General features: G+C 41.0%; 1 protein-coding gene across 2 annotated transcripts in view; it reads right to left on the minus strand.

Annotated features, from left to right (window-relative positions):
* pcdh11 (protocadherin 11) overlaps positions 1-15936 on the minus strand; it is a 125568-nt gene extending 109632 nt beyond the window's left edge. For both annotated transcript variants that reach the window (XM_079667879.1, XM_079667880.1), the window contains exons 1-3: positions 15191-15936; positions 8954-9534; positions 739-3246 (exon numbers count right to left, since the gene is read on the minus strand). In XM_079667879.1, coding sequence (XP_079524005.1) covers positions 739-3246; positions 8954-9493 — 3048 coding nt within the window. In that variant the 5' untranslated portion in view covers positions 9494-9534; positions 15191-15936. The remainder of the gene's footprint in view (positions 1-738; positions 3247-8953; positions 9535-15190) is intronic.
* Positions 15937-17165: the final 1229 nt, after the last annotated feature.

Here is a 17165-nt window from a genome sequence, read left to right on the forward strand (position 1 = left end):
ACTCACTGGCAGTGCTGAGATAGCACTTAATATTTTGAGGATAGAATCCACAAAAAATTGGGACTGTTTATCAAGTTGTTTAAGCATGTCAAGAACAGTTTGTTTTTTCTGCTATTACCTTCAAAAATGTTTGACCAGATGAATGCAGGATTAAGTGTCACTGTGGCTGCAATATATATTTGTTGCTTAGCCCTCTTGGAAACAAATATTAAGTGCTATCTTAGCACTGCCAGTGAGTCAGTCAAAAATATTAACACAGAGCATCATTTGCCCTTGACCTCAAATACATCAGTAGATAATTCAATCAATGCCACCCATCCCAGGCTCTTCTGAATCAAGCTACATTGCAACCAACCACTCACAGTGAAGTTTAAAATAGCTATCCATCCTAATTGCACTGCTTCCTGTTCTCAAGTTTTTGAATACGAAATTAGCCTGCAGATGTATTTTTGTAAACGATTATGCAACTTTGATTGCTAATGAAGGAGGGTGAATATACGAATTAGCAACAATCAGTATAGTGAAAAGTTTTCTCTATTAATTGCGACAAATTATCTTGTATTCTTTCGCTTTTTAAGTGCAAATGACATTCATGTAGACATGGTCATGGTCTGTGTGGGAAAATCCCATGGTTCCATGCTGCCACCCTCCCCCATTCACATCACCTACCATGGGACAGCAAGGGGAGTGTGAGTGGGGACTAGTGTGGGTGGGTTTAAGAAGGAAGTCATGAATTACCTGTCGGGTGGAGATTTGCCCCGTAGTCTTGAATCCCCCCTGACAGCTGCACTCTGAGACACTGTACGGGTCGGAGCTAGTCGATGAGCACTTGGAGAGTGAGTCACAGCCCACCACGAACGTGTTGTCCAAGGGGAGCTCCTGGATCACATGGTGCTTCTTTGGGGCCACTGGAGTCTCAGGTTTGATTTGAAATGTAGGCTGAGGGGACGCAGACTTGTAATGTTTGGCTAAATCTGGGCTGTCGGGTTTGAAGGTGGTGGGCGTGGTGGCCCAGTTGTACTTCCCCATGGTTTGCTCCTCTAGCTCCACAGGGAGATCAAGTGTACCATTAACATGCTCATGGGAAGGGTCGTCAGGCTTGGATTCATCTATTGTCACAAAGTTCAAGAGGAGGCTCTTTGGGGATCGCTTCTTTCTCTTCTTCTTCTTCTTGATCTGACGGTTGTCTTGGTTGGGGGACACCCACTCGCCACTCTGCTTGCCCTTTTGTACCACTTTATGTCTGGGTGTCTGTCGGCAGCGCACCAAGGCAGTCACAAATATCACCAAGATGACAGTCATGGTCCCTGCTATGATTGCTATGACAACAATAACATATCCGTTGGCTTGAGGTGTTACCTCGCCTTCCCCTATGTTACGATCCAAAGGTGTTTCCATACTTTTTCTCAGCTGCTCTTGGATAAAGGTAGCATTTGACACAGTGTCATTGACAAACAAGTGAATAAGCGCAATAGCATGTAATGACTCAGGCTGACCTAGATCTTTGACCTTGACTACCAGCCTATGCAGTCCCTGATCAGCTGTCACTATTTTCTCCTGCAGTGTTATGTTACCCGTTGCTTTGTCGATGGAGAAAAGACCTCGAGGGGAGACCCTAGATGTGATGATGATGCTGCTGATAATGCTGTACTGCAGCTCAGCATTCATACCTGTGTCATTGTCAATGGCAAACACTCTGGTGACCACAGCGCCAGGGGTGATGGTGGTTCGCACTAGGTCATATGAGTAATTGGAGGACGGGATCACGAACACAGGGCGATTGTCGTTCACATCGACTACATTGATAGTGACCTTGGCGTAGGAGGAACTTGGAGGTTGCCCCGCATCAACTGCCTTAACCATAAAAGTGTAGGAGCTTTGCTGCTCCCTATCAAACGTTATATTGGGTTTGATAACACCGGTTTGGGGGTCGATGATGAAATTATCTTTTCCGTTCAAAACAGACAGGGTTATAACCGAATTATCTCCCGCATCTGCATCCGTCACTGTGATTAAGCCCACAGTTCCATAGAGAGGCAGGTTCTCAGGCACATAGAAGTTGTACTCGGGGTGTGTGAAAGCTGGGTTGTTGTCATTAAGGTCCTGGACGATTAGCCTGACGGTGACATTGCTCTGCAGGGAAGCAGAGCCATTGTCCCTCGCTATGACAGTGAATGAGTACCTCTCCTGCTTCTCTCTGTCCAGTCGTTTGCCAACAGAGAGAATTCCTGACCGTCTGTCTACGTTAAAGCCGTCAGGCGCATCAGGGCCAAGAGTATAAATAATCTCAGCATTATGTCCGCTGTCTGCGTCAGTGGCGCTGATTTTTATTAACTGTGTAGAGGGGTCATTGTTCTCCGGTATGGAAAGTTGGATTTCCGGCTGGGGAAAGATGGGTGCGTTGTCATTCTCATCCTTGATTTTAATTAAAACCATAGCTGAAGTGTTCAAAGGAGGCGTCCCCCTATCCGAGGCCACTATCTTAATTGCATATTCTCGAGTCGTCTCATAATCTAGGGGGGCTGCTGTCTCTAGTAAGAATTGATCATTAAAGACAGGCTTCAACCGAAAAGGAACATCATGTTCAGTGTAGCAAGCTACTTTGCCAAAAAGATCTGCATCCTTGTCAGTAACAGTGATGAGGGCTATTTTTGTATTGAGAGGTGCATTTTCAGATAGCAGAACTGTCCCATTAACCAGGTTGATAATGTAGCGAGTGTCTATGGAGGGAACATTGTCATTAACATCTGTTACATTAACAATCACTGTGGCTCTGGAGGGAGTAGAGCTGCCATCACTGGCAAGCACGATGAGTTTGTGAACAGGAGTTACCTCCCTGTCCAGAGACTGCCTCACAGTGATCAGTCCTGTTGAGCTGTCGATGGAAAAGTGACGTTTGCTTGAGGCAGAGATCTGGTTGCTGAAGGCGAAGTGGATCTGCGCGTTGGAACCAAGGTCTGCGTCTGAGGCATGCAGCTGAGCAACCGATGTTCCCATGGGGGCATTCTCTGGCACCGAGACCTCCAGCTCAGTGTCTTTGAAGACGGGACGATTATCGTTAACATCGGAGATGGTGACTTGCAGGATGGCAGTGCTGGACTTGGGGGGGTTGCCACCATCCTCTACCTTTATCTTCATAACGAAGGTGTCCTTCTGCTCGCGATCGAGGTTCTGTTGAACAATGAGTTGCGGCCACTTGTCCCCTTCAGGAGTCTCTATGATGTCTAAGCCAAACTCGCTGACACTCTGCAACGACAAGACAACATTTTGAGTTATTTTTATTCTTTTGAGCACACGTTTTACCAACATAAGTGTACTGACAAATAATACCATTAGTAAGAATATCACATTTGATTTGGGGTAATAAGATCAAAAGAGGTACAGATCGATACAGTGATGTTTAATGTATTCTGAGATATTCTTCCTCCTGTTTTTGTTCCTAGATCGTAGATTTGTCAATTGTCTTAGAAAGCCAAAGAGCTTGTCAGGGTATTTTCTTTCTTTACTCTGGTTCATTTGTAACCATTCTACGGACCAGGCTTTAAGGCAGAGATTAATGTTAAGAGGAAAGTAAACAGACCAGGACATTTTTTAACAAGGCAGTTGGTTCTTTGCCCTGCTCTTCTTCCTTTTAATCAAAATCATTTCCAAACCTGCTAATCATTAGCTTTTGCTCCTGTTTTTCTTACATTTTGCAATACTTGCCCTAGAAACATTGACTTACAATATAAGTTATTTAGCCTTTTTGAAAATGTGAGCAATCATTGAAGTAAATCAAGTCCCTCCGCCCCCCTAGCAACTACTTCTTGAAGGGATTCCTTCACCTCATAGGCCTTCTCATCCAATTTCGTTCTGCCTTCACTAAAATTACATTTCACCCCACCTTCCTGTTGTGTGTCGAGTTAGAATAGAGAAGGCAGCCTTGCAACGTTTTATCTGTCTAATGGGAGGTAGAAAGCTTGAAATGCAGACACAACACTGAGCTCCAATTTAAATGCACTACACAATCAGATTACCTCAGATAAAGACAATACAGTTAAAAACCCTACATATTACAAAAGGCATTTTGCTCTAGAAGCGCTGTATCTAGGCAAAAGTAAAACTGGACAAAATGAAAACAAATGCATAAGTAATTCAAATGAGAAACGGGAGGAAATTGTACTGATATAAGGAGTAATTGCCTTCCACAAAAAAAAAACTAGTACTAATATTTACAATTTCAGACTGGGTATGGACCCATGACTGTTCTCAAATTAGGCTGGAGGAGAAGGAATGGAAGGCGAGAGAGGGAGAGGGAGAGAAGCGGCAGAAAAGGAGAGAAAGAGAGAGCGGGGGGAGGAAATAAGAAGAAGATCAAGCCCATGAATGAGCTGCATGCACATTATGAAACAAAGAAGCCCTTTGAAGCTCTTTCAGTCAGAAGCAGTTTCATGGTAAAACAAGAAAAAGCATCCTCTTTAAAGAGATAAGCTTCACGCTGCACATAATGTTGGAAGAGATTACTCTGTCTAAGCACAGCTATCAAATGAGATTAAGATATATACATTCTCCTCGTTCAAGGAAGGAATATTTCAAACCAAATTGTGAGCACAAGAGACCTCACTAGGTTTTAAAATCTAGAACCGCCCTCGTGCCAGCATAGTGTTGTAGCTGACACAAGGAAACATGCAGCTGCAGCATGTAAATTACTCTGAAAAACTGCTTGCTGAGCGAATGTTGTCAACATGTCAGTGATTGACAGAACTACTTAAACTAGCCAACGCTTCAGCAATGATCTTTCAGACCTTATTTTGTGATCATTCTGGCAAGCAAGAGTCAAACGGATAAGCAGACATGTTACATAAAATATGCGTGGAAACGTATAGAGACAGCCCTATGGATGAACTGTGCCGAATTGTTATGCTTGACGCAGAACTATTTCTGTCATAACGGAAAGGTCCAAGATACTGTGGGTTCTACTTCCAAGCACTGCTCCATCCGCACAGAGCTCCGCAATCCCCAGTTGTTTGAATAGTTCACAGTTTCGGCACAGTAGCTGAGTATCTGCACACTGATATTTGGCAACGCCTGATTTAATAGTAGGATGTTGAGTTAGGATGTGTCAAAGGGAATGCTGCACAATGATTTATGAGCCAGCATTTCCTCTATGCTTTTGTCTTGGTTTCACACAATTTTACAACTGACAAGACGGCACACAGCGCATTTCAATAAGTTGAAGGGAGCTATCTTCTCAGGCTGCGCCTCCTCCTGAATGCAAAATTAGTCTGGTGGATTCTGATAAGATCTAGGGCAGGCTAAGCAAAGGCCAAATACTTGCATGAATCACTCACTAGAAACCCAAAGGCTGTCCAAGAAGGACTTAGTTCTTTAGATGACTAAGTGTGCACTCACTCTTTCAGCACACATCTACTGTTCAGGTATTCTCAACCTTTGATGACTTGCCTTCAATTCAACATTATAGATATCTGCAGTGATCAGAAAGGGTTCAGGTCACTGTCTATGTCAGATATAATCTAATCCGAGTTGGCTAATTTAAATGAAAAATACTGAGGGATGATGACAGAAATAGAGGACGCTGATGGTGAGGGAAGAATGTCTCTGGACTCCTTTTGCAGACAGGATCTCGGATTATAGGTGGATGCATCTTTCAGTCAAGTTGATGACCTTATTAAAACTAAGAGGAGACTGAGATTGGGCTGTGAATATATCAGGAGGACTCTAGTCACGGTGCTGCCCATGGATAGGACTAACTGGGGAGGGCTATTCATCATCACAAGCTATAGCACCTTTTTATACTGCTGAAAAAACTCACCCTCTCTGTCTCTCTCTCTCTCATTCTTTCTCTGAATCCCTCATCCAAATGTGCCCCTGGCCATGATCTCATGCATATAATTAAGACAAAAGAAGCTGGAAATTGTTTGTCTCTTTTTGTCAATCACTAGAAGTGGATAATGTGTCAAAATGGAATGCTAATGAAAACTGGAAACGCTTGAAAGTGAGCCTTCTGCCTAAAATATCTATTCACTGCCTATAGGCAGCATGCAATGCATTCATCAAAGCTTTCTTGCTTCTTGGGAATAGGGTTTGAATAATTTTTGCATCTTCAAATGCAAAGTTGGAATCCTAGGAATAAAGTTATTCAATTTGGAGGACCACTAAATCCAATCAAAAATCTAAGGAATATTTCAGATAGTGTTGCCAGGAAAAATCCAAGAGGCAAAAGGTTAAGTCTAAGAGCTCTCTGGATTGGGCAAGTCAAAATACAGACACCCACTTCATCATCTACTTTATCAGTAAGGCATGCCCCAGCCAGCAGCAGAACATGGATCTACATGAAATGACTTGAACAAGACGCTCATCTTAAATGTGTCTGAAGATGCTGACATAGATACAACGTGGATTAATGTAGTGTGTGATGCTGCAAACGCATACACGACTGGAATAGGAAAAGAGACCAATGTCCGTGAACAGACAAAATCAGGAGCCAAACAAACAGCAACACCTCCTTTAGGCTTGAGTATGTTTCCCTGTGGGCCTCCAGGTTATCCTGTGAATACGTAAAGTGATAGAATCGGTTTTCATGGAACATCCTCCTCCATCCATGCATGTTATTGCTTTCAGTGACCTTGACCATTTCTTAGGACGCCTTCTCTGCAGTTCAGGTGACGTAGCATACAACTAGACTGATGGCAGAGTTTCACTTTAAGTGTGATCACCAATCATTATGTTAGGTGTGGAGCACAGTGTTGAATGAAATTACCCATTGTCCTGCTTGGAAAAAGGAAGAAATTGAACAAAAGAGGCTACCATGTTTATTTCATTTGTTTTGTATGTTGACAATTCAGGCTTGCTCCATGTGGAGTGGCGGACCATTGAGCCTGGCTGACTGTGCAACACAATGGTAGCAATTTCAGCAACGTGCTTTCTACAACACAAGGAAAATGGGTAAACTATCATTCTGAGGGAGCTTCTGAGACAAATCTCTGAGGACCATACAAAGATAGTCCAAGGGTTGCTTAGCGGCCACGAGCTATTCTAGGAAATGCTTGCACACTCTTCCCCTGTAAACCCTTGGCTTTCTACTGCACTTCTGAAAAAAAAATTCTGGATTCTTAAATGCCTCTTCCTGTGTTTTACTCAGATGGAACCTGGAATACAAGGAAATTAATCTGGAGTACAATGAGAATGTAATGAGAAGAACTAAGTCAGGGGCACAGTGCATAGAATGCTCTAAAAATAATTTCCTGCAAATGATAATACAACCACAGTGTAGGCGAGGGTTTTAGTAAAGCTTTATAATGTAAAAAGGGCAAAGAAAATGATTGCAGATGATCATCATAATGAGCAGAACATTTGGTTGGTGATGTTCCAGGCATGAACAATTCAGGACATTGCGCTGGAGAAGCCTTGGCAGTGGGACTCTTTAAAAATGCAAATTGGTATTCAGGGCAGGGACGGACAGCAATGATTCTGTTCATACCGACCCAGTGTTAACTTCATTTAAGAATCCAAAATGGACTTGTCATTTTAGTCTCACACCATGCTCTCAAAATCTAGTAATCTTTCTTTATTTATCATGTTTGGGCTTTCCTCCAGAGTGCTTGCATCTGACTCTTTAATTACGCTTCATTTGTAAGGTATGATGTCATCTACAATATTCATCTAACCACAAAGCATAGAGTATTGTCTAGATTGTAAATGAAGAATGCATGATAAAATCCTATTTTCTAGGTTTAGGGCTGACTCCATTAGTATAGGCGAGAAAGTATATTGCGCCGCAGTTTAATAAAGCATCAATTAGATGATGAAGAAAAGCTTCCCAAGTTCTGCAAGAGACACCTATTAATATAACACCATCCTCGCCTTCTCACTTGCTTTAATCTACAGTGTTCAGCACGTGTAACCTGTTGCTGGAAATTGGACATGCAGTTTAAGCTGGGTGTGCACTTTTTAATGCTTTTCTCGATATTACTTTACATGATGAAAACTTCACCTTATTTATAGCCATTGCTCATAATGAAATAAAGAACATGGAAATATGAATGGCTGATATAAAACATTGTCGGATGCATGACATATTCCATATTATGAAAAAGTAGGTAATATTTGAAAGGCATCAAAATTAATTTCCTTTATTGATGTACACTACAGCAATATAGCAGGTTTACAGGGGAAGCTACAGTATAATGCAGATTGGGAATCTGTATTTCATGTAAGCCATGATAAGAAAAATCTGAAGAAAGAATTTTGCAAACACTCAATGGTTTGAGCCCATCAGTCCTGGTGCAGACAGGTGGCATGCTGCAGGCATCGCAGTGTGTACGAGAGTCATTAATAACTGTGAGCTGACTGATATTCTGCTTGCATTGAAGACATCTTTATGGTTATTTAAAAAGACAATTCATTTTATGCTCGCTTTCCCATTTGTTAGTGTTTCTTCAAAATAGACTGCTACAGGTTTTTTGCTTCATCAAATGTTGTCATTTGACTAAAAGCATGTTATTCTATTAAGTCTGTGAAGCAAACCATTAACTTGAAAACTGAACCAGTACGATGAGGCTTCAGGCCTTTATATTTCATTATCAATAGCTTTCAGTCATTCATTATTGAACTAAATGAGTTTGTACAAGATGCATTTTAGTTTAAGCATGATATTGCGTACATACAGTAATAACCTCTATCAACTTCATTTACAAATTCTTCTTTAGGTACTTCGGTGTCTTAATTATTGATTATTCATTTACAGCTGACATTTCAGCCAATGTTGAAAGGAACACTGTTTGACTGACATGTGCTCAGAGATTGTAATATCTATATTTCAGTGACATGTTTTATTTTATAGATGGACCGATCAACACTTATTGTACGAAATCAAGACAACTAAGGACACCCTTAAACAAAGATTCTTTTTTTTTTATATGAGTGTGTGAGATGAAACAGGAGTGGGTCTCACCTTGACAAGTTCATAGTGTTGAATCCCATTGATCCCTACATCAGGGTCAAATGCTGAGGGCACCGGGTATCGGGTGTTGATCGCTGTGTTCTCTGGGATGGAGATGTTTATAACCGTGGACTGGAAAAGCGGTGCGTTGTCATTTACATCCTCGATCAGGAAGCGGATCTTGACCAATCGGAAGATCTCATCTGGCAGAACGGCCACCTCGATCTCATAGTAGCAGCGTTTCTCAGCGAAGACTCCTGAGCACAGCTTCTCCCGGTCAATTCTGTGATTGGTGGTAAAGATCTCCCCCGTGTTGGCCTCCACCCTCACCAAAGGCACGTCACCCGTCTTGTACACGGGCTTGAACTGCAGCGGTGAGGATAGCCTGATGTTTGGGTCCAGGTTGAGATCCAAGTCCTTGCGCAGGTTCCCGATACGGACGTTCTCTGGCTGCTCCTCCTTCACCGTGTAGTCCCGCTCCTGGGCCCGGCATACCAAGACCACACAGGTGAGTAAGGCCACCAGCACATGAGCCTGACTTGGTAAGTCCATACTCAAGTGTGGATGGGAGCTTCACTTCAACGGCAGCAATTCTGCCGTAACAGAGGTGAGACAGAGAGAAAGAAAGAGAAAAATAGAACATTCAATGTCAGTGCACAAAATTACATGGCATTCAAGTTCTCTTGCAATTTGCACTATTTTCCCTCACAGATAGTTTTCAACTTGACCTATTCATTCTAACTAGTTATGAGCCCACATCCTTCGCATGTCTTTGAGAGCAAATTAACAGCGGTTTTACACAATTAACCTTTGATAGCATCCATTGAGCAAGTGGACACGTAAAGGTTAGTAGTTCACATATTCTTCAATCCATTTCATTGCGGTAATGAACCGTTTCATATTTTTATTGAAAATTATGAAAGCAGTCAAGTTGCAAAATAATAGTTTGCTTTAAAAGCTTCACAAACTGCTGTGCATAAAGAAATGGGATGAAGTGAAATAACTTCAACTCATATCTGATTCAATGTAAGTCAATGTGGTGTCTTCATAAACTGCACCCCACATCCAGAATGCAGCTGATATAGAGGCAGCAGAACTGAGCCTTAAGCCTTAGTGCCTCCATATACACAAACACACACACATTAACACACTCACTTGCAATAGTACCGCTTGACAGCAGCTATTAATGAAAAACCTCATTTGCTCAGAATGCAAACAATTGGGCTCTCAAATATTTCATGAACGCCCATGTGTGTAAACATACACAGCATGATAAGAGCACTGTTTAGAGAAACTGCTGCTGAAGGAGACAACAATGTGAAATAATTTATTACGAGAGCAGCCATCAGTCAAATTAGTGAAATGTAAACATAACTTCATTACACCCTGACAAATGAATTTTGCTCCAACATCAGATGTACACAACATCCAGTTGACTTATTCTGCTGAATGATGCTATAATAAAAGCCTCAAGTGAAATGCGTTACATGGGTTTACCATCACTGAAAATAAGTCATTAATAAATCAGTTTGTGTTGCTTGCCACTTTATTTGATGCAGTTGTTCTACAAATATATTTAACTGTTTTACTCGTGCAAATGTTTGCCAAAGGGCAAGGACCCCATTTGCCAAAACCCAAGTAGGTCATTGGAAGATGATGAAGGAGTCATGCTCCGCAATTCCTTCCCTGCCAGGATATGCTAGCATGAAATATTGACTGCTTTCCACCAGTTAATTAGTAGCATATTTAGTAAGTTATTAGCGGAGCTACTTCATTTGGTTGACTAACTCACATTTGGACTTATTTATTAATTTAATCCAATCTTGTTTATCTTTAATAAATTACATTCTATCATTCCCATCAAAATCACACTGGTCTATTAAAACGCTTCGCCATGCATGCTTTAAATAGCTTTTGCAATTACAGTGTTGGTAATGTGGAATATTATCAAAGTATATCGATGTTCAGTAGATTTTCTTCAGTAGAACAACAGAATTACACACTACTGGCCTTACATTTTTTTAGAATGTGCAATGACAAATCTGGTTAAAGCCATAAATGCCAGGGTATATCGCTTCTCATAATAATCCTGGTTCCCCTTGTGTATTCCAGCATAATTTATTTAACAACGAATATAATTTCATTGCTCATATCCCACTGTGTATTTAGGTTCACCAACCACCCTGAGTGCTTATCAACCATATGGTTTTCTTTAAGATATTGGCTTATATTCATTTATATTTATAAGGCAGCTGCCTTGAAGTCAAACATTCCTTCTAATATGGCAAAAGTATATGACAGCCATCACAGAAACGATATAAAGCTGCTGAAAACGCATATGTACGCACAGCAACAGGGGACCAGAAATACCTCTTTGGGAAGGGTAATATTCCCTACTTGATGACATTTCCCCCCATTAACACAAGTCAAAAACAATATCCTGTAGAAAAGGTAAGACTACCTAAACTGCTCTACAGGGGTTCTCTAAATTGGCAAGGCAACAGCGTTCATTGCCATTGAAGCTCTCGGCCTACCGACAAAGGGGAATTGATTAAAAATAAGAATTTAATTAAGCTGGTTTTGAATCAGCAACAATTGCAAGGCATTCATGCAGCCTGTAAGACAGATTTCTTTTCACACATTTCATGAAGCAGTCACATGAGACTCATTAAAGAACAGTTGGACAGGAAAAATCATGGCTGACATTGATCAGGGTGAGGGTTATTCATCCTACAGATATTGCACAGGCCATGTTGCCCTGTCATGTCAAAATATTGATGAGATATATCCCATTAGTGACTGTGACAGACTTCACTTTGAAGTGTGCATCTTTCTGAGAGTGAGCAGCAATTGCTATACTGGGATGAACGCTAGGCAGTCCAAGGCTGAGCTTGCACGACGCATAATGAAGTTTAAATTACATCCTTAAATCGGATGTGATTCGGCATGGAGAGAAAAACTGAAAAAGATCAAAGCATGATCTAGATTTCCTTTTCCTTGTAAGTGACAATAATGCTTTGCTGGATGAAGGGGTGTATGTTTTTTGGCTCAGAGTACAAGCAAGAGTACAACAAGGACACTGTGGCACCCATTACTAAACAAGCAGAATATATACATATACAGTATCATATATTAGATGTATAAATAGTAGATAGTTATAATCTACAATTATAAAATCATGATGTGAGGTAATGAATGGGCAAGAGATACATGCTCTTCACGATGTTGAGGCCAATCTTGTTTACTTCTCATATTCTATTATCTTTCTTATCTATCTTGCTCTTTTCTCATAACCATGCTGTTCCAACATTTGCATGGCGTTTCACATGTCATAGCTCTTTATAAGCCTGTCCATGAGGGATAGGCTGGGTGAGAGAAGGACTTGTGCTGGAGGGGGAAAAAGGTAAGAGGGGGGAAAAAGAAATCCTAGGTGTCAGTCAGAGTGTCTCGTTTGCTTACATTTCACTAGTCTCCTGAAATGCTATTTTGAGCCCCAGACAGCAGGTTGAATCCAGTAGGCAAACTCAAGCCTCCCTCTTGGGAGACACAGAGTGAAGAGGGGCAGGACGGCCCAGGATCACTTTGCACAACAGTGTGATGGACAGGCCTTCCTGGTGTGTGCATGCTGAAAGCAGCAGTGATGGGAGACATAGAGGTAATGTCACCCCCTACCTTCACCCTACCCTCGACTGGAAACTTTCAGTGTAGTTAATCTAAGGCTGAGAAGCAAGACATTTGGAGTGCTTTAACCGTCAAAGACAGGTTTTCTCCACCGTTGTATCCATCAATATTGTCTTTGGATCCAAAGAGATTTTCAAAAGAAGGCATTGGAAGAAGTAATACTTTTGATTGTCTTGGGCTTTTTCTCTTTTAACAGCTTTAAAGATTGCTGACAGCCTGACAGACCAGGTTTCTGTCAAGATCAGTCAGTTCTTTTTCAATCCACACAGCCAGAACTGTTCTCTTTTCAGGGTGGAGGAATGAAAGTTGTTTTCTCTAGGGGAACTTCAGAAATGACTATATTCCCTAAGTCGAGCTGCAAAGTGAGAAAGAGCGATAACAAATGCTACTTAACATAAACGGCCACATTGACAAGGTTAACTGTAGATTTCATACTGACAAAACACATAGACTTAAGTTTAAATATCACGTGGATTTGCACATCATGAATCGATCAATGTTCTAAACTTGTAGCACAATGTTTGCTTTAAATCTGGCAAAGATGTTAAGATGCATAACTCAGCATCTTTTTCATATCTTAATCAATGTGTTAATTGTTGTATAGACCTAAATTATGAAGAGCTGTATTACTTTGAAAATCAAATGCTGGCTTCGTAATATTTTCTTCCATTCATACATTAGCAAATTGAGGATTTTTGGAGTTATGAACCTCAAGAGGGCAGTCCATGGATGCAAATATAATCCTAATGCTAAATACAGTATATAATACATGTTAAAGTTAACTTTGGCTCTAAACTCCATTATTTTTGTATCAATTTTGATATATTGTAATAAAACTCAAAGTTATAGACAAGAAAGAAAACATGCAATTCATTTTAACAAAGAAAAAATAATGAAAATGTTATCTATTCATGTATAGTAGATTATGAAAAGCTGTTTTAACAACTTTATTTGTTGATGATACTGAAAAAACACGTAATAAAACATTTGCATTATATTTTTTAGTGTGGGAATATTTAAAGTAAGAGTTACGCTGCAGTCACCAGCATGGAGACTGATATAGGCAAATTAAATGTTGAGTGTTATTCAATATATTATCCTTTATGGGAATTTAAAAGGACAATGCAACTACTCCGTGGCAAATGTCAAGCTTCAGGAGAAGATATCAATTAAAGATAAATTATAGACAAACATCTCAACTGACTGAGTTTTTGAAGAATCTTAAATATTAACAATGCAACAGACACTATAAAATGAAAAAAACAACAACAAACATTTCAGTGTTTCAAAATATTTGATGCCTGGGTATATATGAGATTACACGTTAATTACTCTATGAACAATTAAGAAGACAGGGAGATTCCTATCAAGGTAATGACACCAAAGTTCATCCCTCTGTAGTCAATATTATGTTAAATTCATCAGAGGCATGAAATATAATTGGAGATAGGCCTACAGTACACAATATCAGTACATTAAACACTATGGTCGATTGCTCTCTACCTACTTAAGCATTTGATATGCAGATGTGGACAAGCAGACACTTTATTGCAAATGTAATTAGAATTTCACAAATACTTAGCTTGCTTTAATTTACTCACTGACTCTACTTTTAATATAATGCTTCAGCCCAGAGCCAAAATATTCTGCTCACCTTGGGAAGGCTCACATGAGTGTTTGATTTAATTCTCCAGCAAATATTGAGTTCAATAGGCCTTTTGGGACTCTTTAAAAAACAGGCCCAATAATAATCTATTGCATATTGAGCATGTAACATTATTAGGAAGTCAAACAACCAACTGTGGCGGTTAATCTTCAGGCCAACGGGGATTTACGTCCTGATAATTTGAACTATTCCTAGTAGAAAACAATATGTTGATGCAGTTATTTATTTTTTCCTAGAGTCTGAGCGTGAACAGACTGTTAGCCCCTGAGGTTATTGTCGGTGACAGCTGAACCGCTAGACCAGGAACGCGCTGTTACCGCGCACCCACGCACCGAGCTCAGCGGCCAAACTGCTGAGAAACATGCACTGACAAGTCCCTGCAGTTGGATGCTCTTGTGAAGTAGGGCTATCTATTTAGCGATCAGTGTTGGGCAAATAACGCCCGAAGTCGTGCCCAGCCGCGCGGTCCACATTCATAATGCGACAACTCATTTTAGAATCTCTACATTGCACCGTGGCCGTGAATAATTTCTATTTACATCAGGTGCAGGGGGGACGCCTGTTATATCTGTGGAGCAGCGGACGCCTGTTATATCTGTGGAGCAGCTCTAGGAAAACCACGGAACAGTATCCTGACCGACTACCGCACGCACTGATTTATCAAAGCGTCACTAAATGTTCACCAATCTTATGTTGTTCGCAGTGATTGTAAATACACTCGCCGGTATTGAGACATCAATCAGATTGTATACGGACGTGATAAATGAGGCTGTTGGGCACTCTCCAGCGTCTCTGAATGCGCTCAAGAAACATACCGGTCATCTGTATACATGTTCAGAGACCACTAAAGTATAACACAATTTGATCCCAACAGTAAAGTGATGATTTAGAGCAAAGCTTACCTTTTCCACTCGAACAAGGTGTAAAATCAACAGTCAATACCGTCGCGTGGAGACATCACTGATTTACGAAAAAATAAGTGCCATGAATTTAACTGAAGTGGGGGAAAGGATCCTCATCGACTGCGGCAGCAAAAAGCAATGCAAGTAGAAAATAACGATATCCACTACAACAACTTATCCGTGCGCTAAAAATAACATGGTCCTCATGTGCAAGAGAAAAAAAATCGTGCACAGCGATCAACTTTGTTTGAAAAGGACGCTGTAATTCCTCTTCGGATGTCTTGGGCTCGCAATCCCCCGGCTGGTGATACGCATTGATCCAAGCTTGTTTTACATTAACTTTGTATCCCTAGCCTACTGCCTTGAATTTCCTACTTGTTTTACCAGCTTCAAATCTCTGGCACTAAACTTACGCGTGTGCTCTAAACGCTTCTTGACTCGTGCGTAAAACTTCAATCCAAGAGCGCAAAAAAAAAAAAGACTTCTGATGAAAAACAGAAAGCTTAAACCTAATTTATTTTATAATCACTTGTTTTGACTGATTCGAGGTTGTACACGCTCCCCAAAAACTCTTGAAGGAGGGATGCAGAGAGCGCATCGCCCCCCAATGGAGTTGGATCAAAGTGTGCCTCAGTGCAGCATCACTTACTGGAGCCGCGATAGGCGGTTCACCGTATCTGTCTGCTAAGCTGTAGATGTCTCAGTAGTATTGTATGAACTCAGTTCCTCAATGCTGCCCACCTCTCTCTCTCTCGCTCTCGCTCTCCCTCCAAATGACATCATGGTGGAAGGAGGAGCCAACCGCAGATTTAAGAGCCCCGGTCCTCTTAAAGCCGCACTGCGTTGGAGAGATGCTTGCGCGGTGATGTAGGTGGATGGCGGGGTATGTGTGGACCACAGATGCCTCTGCTGTTTGCAGTAGCAACAGTGCTCCAGAAATCCACCTGAAAGCAAGAGGGGGGCACTGTTCACATTCTACCGAGTTTTGTTTCTGCTTCTCGTTTCCAATTTGGTAGCTATACTGTATCCTCGCACCTCTGAATAATGATGAGGTTCAAATTCTTTTCAGACATTCCCGAGAGTGTCAACAGGCCGTGGCAGAGCTCTTATCAGGGATAAGAGGGGAAATTAGCCTGGATTTGTTCTCAGTTACCATAGTTTCCACATATAAAATGGTGTCAAATAATTCCTGTGATGTGTGAGCCTATCGCTGTTCAGCTTTTTACCATGAACAATAGAATACTTACAATTCAAGAAGTGATAGCAACAAGCAATTACCTGGACAAATAAAGGAGATGTGATTGAATAAAAAAAACTGACAAGGTAACTGAAATTCCTCCTGACAATGATACTAAATTATGACTCGAATGTTCAGAGTGCTAAACGTTGTTAAGAGCATGTAATTCTGCTCGTAAAACATATCGAGGTGAAACATCAACAAATCTGCTTGCGGCTCAAGGGCACAATGTCATGCAGCCATCAATGAAACATATTGATTCGCTCAGAAATCACTGATCACAGTCCATCAAGCTGTCACTTTTCTGCTCTGGCAAATTAAATTGGTGTTCTGTCCTCAAATACCCTAAAGTAGATTAACAGGTGCTTTTATGGGGGTCGTAAAGGGTTATGGTCACACAAAGGTCAAATCGTCAACACCGTCGCTATGTTACAGCTGATTACCCTCATCCCTTTGCCATCAACGCATACAACAAATGACTGAAAGGTTGCATTATAACAAGTTTAGCCCCTGGCAAGGTTTAATAATCAGCATCCTTCACTTGTTAACCATGTCCCACCACATGGTACAACACTCATCCCTGAAGACAAAGGGACAGGAGTAGGGCCGGGCGGCTGTTTTTTTGTTTTGGTCAAATCATATTTTATTCTAAAATTGACTAACACAGCATGCATGATTTAGTTTTTTAATTAACTAATCTGATCTGACCGTCAGATGGCCATCATTCTTCATGCATTA

This window comes from Notothenia rossii (assembly GCF_949606895.1).
Source record: "Notothenia rossii genome assembly, chromosome: 3".
NCBI classification, from domain to species: Eukaryota; Metazoa; Chordata; class Actinopteri; order Perciformes; family Nototheniidae; genus Notothenia; species Notothenia rossii.